Here is a 12,158-nt window from a genome sequence, read left to right on the forward strand (position 1 = left end):
ATATATATATATATATGTGTGTGTGTGTGTGTGTGTGTGTGTGTGTGTGTGTGTGTGTGTGTGTGTGTGAGTGAGTGAGTGAGTGTATGTGTGTGTGTGTGTGTGTGTGTGTGTGTGTGTGTGTGTGTGTGTGTGTGTTGTGTGTGTGTGTGTGTGTGTGTGTGTGTGTGTGTGTGTGTGTGTGTGTGTGTGTGTGTGTGTGTGTGTGTGTGTGTGTGTGTGTGTGTGTGTGTGGTGAGCGTAGTCACGAATCTAGTGCGTCGTCGGTTCATGGGAAAGGGTAAACTTTTGTGCGTTATTTTGTTCAGTGCCCGGTAATCAATGGAAAAAAGTACTGTTCCGTCTTTATTTTGCACCAAAACAACTGGCGAAGTCCACGGACTCAAGGAAGGACGTATGATATTCCGTCGAAGAATGTCTGAGACGTTTTCCTCGATTATCTTCTTTTCTGTAAGAGACACGCGGTATGCACGCCGGTGAATAATTCGGGAGCCCTTAGTCTAAATTCGGTGAGTCACCGAAGTTGTCATACCAAAGGCAGCAGAATGAACGTCAAACAAAGAGAGATGTCTGTTCAATAAATTCAGCAATTCTTGACTCTGGGCTGCTGTCAGATCAGGGCTTATCGTCACCGATAGAGGAGTGGGAGAGTTGAGTGGCGGCGCGCTTTGCTCTGGTAGGTCTTCTTGATTTGGAGGGGCAATAATTGCAACGGGATGCGGGCCAATAGTGCATGTCACTGTTGATCCACAGGGCAACAATAAGAGTTCGGGGGTCTTATTTAATTACGTAATAAAAGCAGACCCTTCTGAAAAATTAACAAGGCCTGGAATGATCAGAATGACTCGATGTACCGTGTGGCCATAAGGTAGTAGAAGCACGTCGACATCCATAATGTTGAAGCAATTAACGCTAATTATTTCTTCTCGGGATGGCCAAAGAACATAATCTGAAGTAGTGACGAGACAAATGCACTCGTCGTGTTCCGATAGAGAAGAGTCGGTGGGATTGAGGTGGATGAGGCGCTGATGACAGGATATAGAAGCGCATGCAGACGACAGGAAATCCCACCCCAAAATGAGTTCGTGGGTGCACTCACGAAGAACTGCAACGGCAATATGATGACGAATACTGTCTATGAAAACACGAACTGTACACTGGGCGAGTGGACAAGTAATGGCGTTCGTCGCAGCACGGAGAGACGGGCCCGAGTAAGGTGTTGTGACTTTGCGGAGACGGGAGCAAATGTCAGAGCGAATAATCGAAATAGCAGCGCGTATCCACTAGAGCTTCGACGCGTATACCTTCTACTAACACTGTTGACAAGTTCGATGGTATGTCTGGAGGAATTGCTGGCTGTCCGGTGGAGATGGTTTCCCCTTCTAAAGCTGCATTGGGGAGTTTTCTGAGTGGGCATTCAAAACATTGGAGGCAGGTCGCAGAGGCGACACGGAACGGCGATTGAGAGATGGTGGGCGGTGGCGAGACTCACGGGAGTTCACAGGCAGACCCATACTGTAAGGTGGAGAGGACGCACGCGGAAAGGAAGACCGGTAAGGCGTGCGCTGATAGTTCTTGGGTGGACTGAAGCGTCCGCGTTCCTCTGGAGCGTAGCCACGTTGCTCGCCCCGTTGGCGCCTTCGGAAAAAGCGAGATATGTGACCCCTATAGCCGCAATACTAACAGATTGGGAGACGAAGAGGCGGCACGGTGTAATAGGGTTGTGGGCGCATCGGTGGTGACACTGACGCCACAGGTACAAGGCCACCTGGTGTAGTCACTGAGTCACTGGGACAGTGGTGGGTGCTGAGAGCGCCGCAACATCTGCATACGTTGGTACTTGATGAGGTCTATATTCGGCGGAGCAAGGTGGATGTGACGCAGATGCCTTGCCTATTGATGTCCCGCAAGTTGGTTGGAGCTGAGGTTAAAGTAGATGGTGGAGCGCAGGAAGAGCAGCGTCCATGAAGCTCCTCACGAACGATGTCGCGGACCAGGGCACGTATGTCGAGGTCCGCAGGAAGACGAGTGTGCGAGGCATCATGGCACAGAAGAAGAGACTGAAGTTCTTATAGTCTGTGGCAAATGGTGATGACATCTTGAGTCGTGGTAGGATTTTGCGATGCAAGGGCGTTGAATGCGACGGTATTTTGTGCATTTGATAATATGGCATATTTGGTCGTTTAAGGCATAGATGAGTTTACACGCTTTAACAAGGCAAGAACATCCTCATTGTACGAGGTGTATGATTAACCCGCCAGTTGAATGCGTTCAGCAAGCTTCTTCGTTGCTGCTTCAGCGCGAACACTGGGGGAACCGAAAATCTGACGGAGCTGCCGTGCGAATGTGTCCCAGTCGGGAAGATCTTGGAGGTGGTTCCAAAACCAGGTTTTGGCAAAATCAGTTAGGTGGAAAGGGACCGTACGCAACTTGTGTAGAGTATCCCACCTGTTCAACTCGCTGACAAGGTCGTAGGTGTGTAGCCATTCTTCAACGTCATCCCCTTTGAGACCCGAAAATACTGGCGGATCACGCTGGTGGCTGTGGATGGCCAGGGTCGACGGCGGAGGCTGAACTGGGCTGGTGGTGTTGGATGGACCAGGATTGTCTGGTGGTAGTAGACGACGACCCGAGCGGAGCTCCAGTGGTAATGTGCGAGAGGACTTGGAGATCGAGAAGCACCTCCACCAACTATGAGGAAGAGCTTTATCGAGGCGAGCTCAAGCTGGCAGACACTGATGATGTTATCTACAGATGAGGAATTATACAAATGATGATGACACGCGTCAAATTGATGAAGAAGAGTCGGTGACTACGCTCACAATATATATATATATATATATATATATATATATATATATATATATACTAATGCGCTTTCATTATTTAGCCAAAGTTTTGACGCGAGCTTCGTCTTTTTCTAGGCATAATGATATTTACACACTTTCCGTGTCTTTTTATACTTTGTTTGTTGAGACAAGAGGGAAGGGGGCAGAAGGGAAAAATGATACAGATAGAAAAGGGGGAAAAGTAAAAAGAAGAGGAAGAAAGAATAAAGAAACAATAAGAAGAAATACACGACGGGATTAGTAAGGAACGACATCTCAAGAGAGTAAGGCGAACGTGAACATTGTTGCAGTAAATGAACCATGCCATCATTCAGAGGCTCTATACAAGCAACTCAAATAGACCGACCGCAACGTAACCAAACTTATTCTTTACCATAGGTATATATATATATATATATATATATATATATATATATATATATATATATATATATATATATATATATATATATATATATATATGCAGAAGAATAACTTAGGTTGCCGCAAGGTTATAAATATGAAAGTAGATGCGCTTTCACATCATTATCATCATCATCATCATCATCAGCCTGACTACGTCCACTGCAGGACAAAGGCCTCTCCCATGTTCCGCCAGTTAACCCGTTCCTGTGCTTGCTGCTGCCAATTTATACCCGCAAACTTCTTAATCTCATCTGCCCACCTAATCTTCTGTCTCCCCCTAACCCGCTTCCCTTCTCTGAGAATCCAGTCAGTTACCCTTAATGACCAGCGGTTATCCTGTCTACGCGCTACATGCCCTGCCCATGTCCATTTCTTCTTCTTGATTTCAGCTATGATATCCTTAACCCCCGTTTGTTCCCTAATCCACTCTGCTCTCTTCTTGTCTCTTAAGGTTACACCTACCATTTTTCTTTCCATTGCTCGCTGCGTCGTCCTCAATTTAAGCTGAACCCTCTTTGTAAGTCTCCAGGTTTCTGCTCCGTAGCTAAGTACCGGCAAGATACAGCTGTTATATACCTTCCTCTACAGGGTTCCTGTCGAAACGTCGGCACAATAAACAGTTGTTATGTGAAAGCGCATCTACTTTCATATATATATATATATATATATATATATTGTCCCGACGTCAAGAGAGAGGTCGTACTAGAAGACGCTGAGAAAACAGCAGCGGGTCGGTCTTTTTGTTAACCGCGTGAGAGAGAGTTCCTCATCTTTGTCGTTGTTGCGTTCTGCATAAAAGCGTGCAGATGCGCGTATGCGCTGTCGCCTTCGTCTTTTTCGCGGGACGCACGTGACATTTGCCTCCCTCCAAAAATGGCATCGTCCCGATGCGCAGCCAAGGCACTCTACTTATAAAAACGCACATATGCACCGGCACGCACAGGACAAACGAGAGTTAGCTGGACAAGTAGGGTTTCATCCGGATGACATGCACGATTTCGGGTGCGCAGTTTCGGCGACTGGAACTGCAATTGCCGTCAGGAATAACTTCGTAGTTGATGTCGTTCAATCGTCGGGTGACTCGATATGGGCCAAAGTAGCGTCGTAATAGCTTTTCTGAAAGTCCGCGTCGACGTATTGGGATCCAGACCCATACCTTGTCGCCTGGTTTGTAGGTTACCAATTTATGTCGTAGGTCGTACCGTTTCGCATCTTTGTGTTGCTGGTGACAAATACGCACGCGGGCTAGCTGTCGGGCTTCTTCGGCACGCTGACCAAATTCTTCGGCGTCAGCGTGAGTGTCGTCACACTCGTGCGGCAGCATAGCGTCCAACGTTGTAGTGACTTCGCGCCCGTGTATTAAACTAAACGGCGTCATTCCGGTAGTTTCCTGCCGGGCAGTATTATAGGCGAAGGTCACATAAGGCAAGATTTCGTCCCAGTTCTTGTGTTCTGTGTCGACATACATGCAGAGCATGTCTGCGAGGGTCTTATTAAGCCGCTCTGTTAGTCCGTTTGTTTGTGGGTGGTACGCCGTTGTTCTCCGGTGAGCTGTACCACTGAGCCTGAGAACCGACTCCAAAAGTTCTGCCACGAACGCAGTTCCTCTATCCGTGATGAGAACTGTTGGAGCACCATGCCGAAGGACGACGTTTTCTATGAAGAAATGAGCCGCTTCTGCTGCTGTGGCCCTCGGCATGGCTTTAGTTTCTGCGTAGCGAGACAAGTAATCAGTGGCGACAATGATCCATCTGTTTCCTGTGGTAGAAGTTGGGAATGGGCCCAGGAAATCCATTCCGATTTGGGCGAATGGCTTTGCTGGTACTTGAACGGAATGTAATAAGCCTGCCGGCCTGCCGGGTGGTGCTTTGCGTCTTTGACAGTCGGCACATGTTTGGACGTGATGTTTTACAGCAGCAGGTAGGTTAGGCCAGTAGTAACTGTTTTGCAGACGGGACAATGTTCGAGTGTAACCGAGATGACCAGAGGTGACTTCATCATGGCAGGCTTCCAGAATTTCTTTTCGCAGTGATGCAGGGACGACGAGCAAGTATGGGCTGCCGGTGGGAGAAAAGTTTTTCTTGTATAGGACGTCGTTCCTTAAACAAAAAGATGGCACTATTCTCGCAAAAATTCGCGGCACGTCTTCCCGTCGTCCTTCTAAGAAATCAATAAGCGAAAGCAGGTCAGGGTCACGGCGCTGCTCTTGTGAGATAGTGGCTGCGTTGATGACTCCCAAGAATGCGGCGTCCATAGACTCGTCATTAATAGCGGCAGGCTCAACGGGTGACCGCGAGAGACAGTCTGCGTCGGTGTGCTTCTTCCCTGATTTATAAATAATGGTCATATCAAACTCCTGAAGCCGAAGGCTCCAGCGTGCTAAACGGCCGGATGGGTCTTTCAAGTTAGTGAGCCAGCAAAGCGAGTGGTGATCACTGACGACCTTGAATGAGCGGCCGTACAGATACGGTCGAAATTTGAGAACCGCCCAAACCACGGCGAGGCACTCTTTCTCGGTAGTCGAGTAGTTCTCTTCCGTGCGAGAGAGAGCTCTGCTGGCATAGGCTATCACTTTCTCGGAGTTATCTTGCCATTGTATCAGTACGGCGCCCAGGCCTACATTGCTTGCATCGGTGTGAAGTGCTGTTGGCGCTTCCTGGTCAAAGTGTGCCAGAACCGGAGGTGTTTGGAGGCGTTGGCGTAATTCGTTGAACGCTGTTTGTTCCTTTTCGCTCCAAAGAAAGGGGACATCCTCTCGTGTGAGCCGCGTCAGAGGCGCTGCAATAGACGAAAAGTTGGCGATGAATCGTCGGTAATAAGCGCAGAGGCCTAAGAAGCGTCTCACTGCTCTTTTGTCATGCGGTGCGGGAAACTTTGCGACAGCGTCGATTTTGTCCGGGTCAGGTCGAACACCTTCGTAGCTGACCACGTGGCCTAAGAAGCAAAGTTCGTTGAAACCGAAATGGCACTTCTCTGGCTTTAAAGTCAGGCCAGCCGAACGTATAGCTTGTAGAACTGCGAATAATCGACTTAGGTGTTCCTCGAATGTAGCTGAGAAGACGACAACGTCGTCTAGATAAACCAAGCATGTCTGCCACTTAAGTCCTGATAGCACAGTGTCCATTAAACGCTGAAAAGTGGCTGGCGCTGAGCATAACCCGAATGGAAGCACTTTAAATTCATAAAGACCGTCGGGCGTCACGAAAGCAGTTTTCTCACGGTCTCTCTCGTCGACCTCTATTTGCCAATAGCCACTTCGCAGGTCCATCGATGAGAAATAGCGTGCATGCCGCAGCCGATCAAGAGTGTCATCTATACGTGGCAGTGGGTAGACGTCTTTCTTCGTTACTTGGTTTAACTTGCGGTAATCTATACAGAAACGCAAGCTGCCGTCTTTCTTTTTAACCAATACCACGGGGGATGCCCAAGGACTCTTGGAAGGCTGTATTACGTCATCTTGGAGCATCTTCTGAACTTGCTTTTGGATCTCCTCACGTTCTTTCGGAGCCACACGGTATGGGTTTTGACGGATCGGTCTCGTATTTTCTTCAATGATGATTCGGTGCCGTGTCAGTGGTGTTTGCTTGACTTTCGACGTGCACGAAAAACAATTTTTGAACTGGTGTATCAGCTCTAGTAGGCGCTGTTTTTCCGAGGCTGACAGGGTTGAGCAAATGTTGACAGACAAAGGTGTCGAGGCTGGGATGGTCGCCTCGTCCGGTTGCAAAGCGAAGCAATCTCTGGCTTGGTCCACGTCGTCGTAGTAGGCAATCGCGGTGCCCTTCTGGATGTGACGACGCTCGTTGCTGAAGTTGGTGATGAGGACTTCTGCCCGCCCATCAATTAGTGCCAGAATGCCTCTCGCTATTGAAACACCTTGCGTAAGCAATAGCGTGTCTATTCGCTCCGCTATCACCTCATTACGGCACGGCCATTCACACAACACCGACACAAGGCAGCAAGATCTCGGCAGGAGCATCACATCATCGGCTACACGTAAACGTTGCAGTTGTTCTTCAGTGGTGGCGTCGACGTAAGGATGGGAGGAAAAGGTGACGATACGTTCTGGGATGTTGATGATAGCACCGTACTCTCGCAGAAAATCCATACCCAAAATCAACTCTTTACAACAGTCCGGTAAAATGACAAATGTGGCGACGAAGTTCGAATCATCGATTACGAGCCGAGCGGTGCATTTACCGGTTGGCGTCATTAGCTGCCCACCAGCACTCCTTATGCTGGGCCCACTCCACGGCGTCTTAACCTTCTTAAGGCGGTCGGCGAGCTCTTGTCGCATAATAGAGAAGTCAGCACCAGTGTCAACCAGTGCTGTTACGTGGTGTCCGTCTATAATAACGCTGAGGTCGGCACGTACAAATTCATTGGCAGTAGTACTCGTGGTTGTTGTCGTCTTCGTCATCACCGTCGTCACGTCGTCTTTGTGTAGAGGCAAGGGGGTCTTTTTGGCGTCTCGGCAATTGGCAACCTTGCCCCCGGAGGTCGCGGCAGTTAGTTTCCCTGGCACGGGCTTGGGGAGCGGTTTCTGATGGCGTCCGCGTATCTTTGGCGATTCGGGGAATTCTGACCTCGTGCAGGTGAGGGAGACCGCCAGCGACGACTTGGTGAAGACGCTTGGTTGGTCGGTAGGTGATCAGCACCATGGTCACGAGGGTCTTCAGAATAAAAAGAAGCGGGCCGAGAAAAGTTTCCAAACCGGGTTTCTCGATGACGGCAGTAGCGCGAGATGTGGCCTGGTTCGCCGCAGTGGAAACAAAGGGGTCGACGGTCGGCAGTGCGCTACAAGTCGGTCCGACGTACTGGTGGTCGCCGCACAGGTTCACGCTGCCACCACGGCAAGGTAACGGGCCGCGGCTGAAAGGGTGGTTCTTCTGGGGCAGGCGGATGACGGCGCACGGCATCAGCATAGGTCAGTGGACGTGGTTCGGGCGGTGGCGCCGGTGATGGAAAGGCTTGCCGTAGTTCCTGGCGCACGATTTCTGCAACAGAAGCAACTGGGGGATCGGTAGACGGAAGGCCGAGGGCCCGCAGCTCTTCCCGCAGGATTTGTCGAATCATTTGCCGCAAAGAGTTTTCGGAAACGGCAGCGTTTTGAGCGGCGGCACCAACAGGCGTTTGGTCGGGCAGGCGGTCAAAGTGGCGGCATCGTTGCCGGAGCGCCCGCTCAATGACAGTCGCCTCTTTGATGAATTCATCCACTGTTGTTGGCGGATTTCGTACAAGGCCGGCGAAAAGCGGTTCCTTAACTCCCCGCATCAGATGACGAACTTTCCTTGCCTCGGGCATGTCAGGGTCAGCGCGGCGAAATAGGCGGACCATATCCTCAGCGAACATGGCCACGCTTTCGTTCGGCTTTTGCATGCGGGCTTCGATCATCTGTTGTGCGAGATCCCGTCGGTCCGCACTCAGGAACGTCTCGAGAAGCTTTTGGCGGAAATCGTCCCAGGTTTGGAAAGTAGGCTCCCTGTTCTCGTACCATGTGCGAGCGCTATTTTCCATTGCGAAGTAGGCACGGCCAAGTTTTTCTTGCACGCTCCAACGATTCACCACAGCGGTCCGCTCGAACTGGTCGAGCCAGTCCTCGACATCTTCATACGGTTCTCCACGGAAGACTTCGGGAACACGAGGAGTCTCAAAAGTTACCTGGTAAGGGTGAGTCGTTTGGGCCGGGGCCGGGGGAAGATTCGCAGACGCTGAAGGGGCCGCCATGTTGGTAACAGGAGATGCCGTCAAGAGTTCTGGGCTTAGGCCTAATAGGCGCCGGCTGAATCGGTGTACTGGAGTCGCAACAAGACGTTGAGGCTCCGGACTGGGTGTAGGGTCCCGAACAACGCTTTCTTGCATCAGGTTGCAGGCCCCAGCACCTCCACCAGTGTCCCGACGTCAAGAGAGAGGTCGTACTAGAAGACGCTGAGAAAACAGCAGCGGGTCGGTCTTTTTGTTAACCGCGTGAGAGAGAGTTCCTCATCTTTGTCGTTGTTGCGTTCTGCATAAAAGCGTGCAGATGCGCGTATGCGCTGTCGCCTTCGTCTTTTTCGCGGGACGCACGTGACAATAACGCGTTATTCGAAGGTCGTAGGTTCGATTCCTGCTCACGGCTGGTTATTTTTTCATCCACTTTTCTTTCTTCTTATTTACATTCCATTGGTTCTAATAACTTCCCCTGTACATTCCTTGGCATTACTGTCTATTAGATCTCATTAATACTGTGTTAGAACACGGAAAAATGAGCCCTTAGGTATACACTTCTTTCCCTTACTTTATATATATATATATATATATATATATATAAAGTGGGAGTAATAATTCAATGGGCCAGTTAGTCTTTGTGAAGGTATGGGATATGGCACAACGGGAGCGTTGTCAACAAGGATAAATATATTTATTTCCCAACAGTTTCGGGAGGGGTCTTCCCATTGATTGATTGATTGATTTGTGGGGTTTAACGTCCCAAAACCACCATATGATTATGAGAGACGCCGTAGTGGAGGACTCCAGTAATTTTGACCACCTGGGGTTCTTTAACGTGCACCCAAATCTGAGAACACGGGCCTACAACATTTCCGCCTCCATCGGAAATGCAGCAGCCGCAGCCGGGATTTGAACCCGCGACCTGCGGGTCAGCAGCCGAGTACCTTAGCCACTAGACCACCGCGGCGGGGCGAGGGGTCCTCCCATCATCAGGGGATGAGTTATACTTACATGAATTTCCAAACTTCGCTGCTGCCGCGTCCCTCTCGCCTAGAAACAAGTTTGCGAGAGTGAGGAATTGCGAGGAAACCCTTTCTTTACGCACGCCGTCACGGACCCTCCCGGCACCGCGGCGACAATCTTGGGTGGCCCGACACACGTCGAGAACTGAACAGCACGTGATAAGAAACGTATGTGGACGTACACGGACAGTTGGTTTCGTTCTCAGTGTTGACAGTGGTTCTTCCTCTTGTTTACTTTCTTTCTTTTCTTTCTTTTTCTTTTTTTCTCCCCCCACCCTTTTTTTTCTATTTCCCTCTCACTCTAGCAAACATGTTTCTAGGCGAGAGGGACACGGCAGCAGCGAAGTTTGGAAATTCATGTCAGTATAACTCATCCCCTGATGAAGGGAGGACCCCTCCCGAAACTGTTGAGAAATAAATATATTTATCCTTGATGACAACGCTCCCGTTGTGCTATATCCCATACCTTCATATATATATCTATATATATATATATATATATATATATATATATATATATATATATATATATATATATATATATATATATATATATATATATATATATATATATATATATATATATAGTCCAGTAGATCCTCCGTGAGCGGTCACAACGTGGTTTATTTCGACGTTTCGGCCTAGAGTCTGGCCTTCATCAGGATGGATTAAAGATACAGTTTGTTGGTGCTCAGCTTTATACAATCTCAAATCAGAGGGCAAGGAAAAAGGAAAAAAAACAGAAAATATTCATATATATATATATATATATATATATATATATATATATATATATATATAGAGAGAGAGAGAGAGAGAGAGAGAGAGAGAGAGAGAGGCATGCGCGCATAAGGGAGAGAACTTGCGTCTTACCATCGACATTGAATTGAAGTATAAAGCAATTTTCTGTCAAGTTCCAGTACTTCAGTTTATAGGTAATATTTTTTCTGTCTGCAAATAAGGCACCCCTCATGAGTTTCAGCATAATAAACTTCAGTCATACGCAGGATTCACCTTAGTCTCTATATATCTTACTAACAATTAGCGAAATATTGCTCCGTATTTTTGTTTTGTTTTCAATATCTCCTCTTTCAAGCATTTTTTTTTCTTTTCACACAAGCTGTAAGAGCGGCCAGTTGGCGCATGATGTTGCCATCTTAGTAGCATTGTCCTATCACTTTATTAGAGCCACAGCTCTTAAGCTGTAATAAGTATTGTTAAAAATTGGGACAAGCTTTGCCGATTACGGCGGCGCCACGCTATGCAAGGGAACAAAACGCTCATTATTTTGCAAGCCTCGACTTCCAACAGACATATTTTTGAATGTTGTAATTTTTTAACGCGGGAAGCACAGAGAACAAATTTTGTCAAAACTGCTTCATTTCAGGCTCTATAGGTCTAAATGATGAACGTTTCTAGATATTTGTATGCGATGCACGTAGCAGCAGCAATTGCTTCCTCTTGCATGCTATTCTACAACGAAAGTAGTATGAGGTCACAACTCGGGTCCCGCGCGGCGTTCTAGTTTTCCGCCGCCACCGCCGGTGACCGTGACCACATCGCACGAAATTAAAAAAAATATCTCCAATGACACAGTGGGGCTGGAACCAGGGTGCACTGTGTGCCAGCCCAGTATTCTACCACTGAGCCACGCTGGTGCTTGTGACTTGTGGGCAAACACGCCTTAGTCAGGCTTGGTGTCGAGAAAGCAATCGCATTAATACGTCTTATAAAGCGTTTTAAAACAGCGAAAGACCAACCAGTCGTCGCACAATAAGAATAGCGCAATAAGTGGGTCTTGCAATGCTCCAATCATTACAAAAGCTTTTTCTTGTTCAGCTATTAAGTGTGGTGCATACCCGCTTCTGGCATAATTTCTCATCATCGTCAGCCACTGCGTGAATAAATGGCACTAAATTTCTTGCAAGTGTTTAGCAGACACCACGGTTCTCCGAAAAATGACGAAGGACAGCATAGTCATTGCCGGCCTATTAACCATAAATTATTATTATTAATGCCGTAGTGGGTATCGATCAAGTGTGCTTGCAGCAGTTACCCAATGAGTGTGTAGAAAAGGTACTGAAAGACCGCTTTTGTAGCTTTAGCTGTGACTGTGCTGCGCCTTCCGCGCAGGCCAAACTTTTTTTTTTTTTGCTCCTTATCTACCTGGCGG

The 12,158-nt window shown here is 48.3% G+C and overlaps 1 protein-coding gene across 10 annotated transcripts in view; it reads right to left on the reverse strand.

Moving 5' to 3' along the window:
- LOC119163853 (uncharacterized) overlaps window positions 1–12,158 on the reverse strand; it is a 129,017-nt gene that overhangs the window by 90,884 nt on the left and 25,975 nt on the right. For 6 of the 10 annotated variants that reach the window (XR_012885702.1, XR_012885701.1, XR_005108748.2 and 3 more), the window contains one exon: window positions 10,859–10,936. The exons of the other annotated variants lie outside the window; for them this stretch is intronic. Coding sequence is in view for 3 of the 6 variants with exons in the window: in XM_037415920.2 (XP_037271817.2) it covers window positions 10,859–10,936 (78 nt within the window). In the remaining 3 variants the exon portion in view is untranslated. The remainder of the gene's footprint in view (window positions 1–10,858; window positions 10,937–12,158) is intronic. 10 annotated transcript variants of the gene reach the window in all.

This window comes from Rhipicephalus microplus, chromosome 8 (genome assembly GCF_043290135.1).
Source record: "Rhipicephalus microplus isolate Deutch F79 chromosome 8, USDA_Rmic, whole genome shotgun sequence".
Classification (NCBI taxonomy): domain Eukaryota; kingdom Metazoa; phylum Arthropoda; class Arachnida; order Ixodida; family Ixodidae; genus Rhipicephalus; species Rhipicephalus microplus.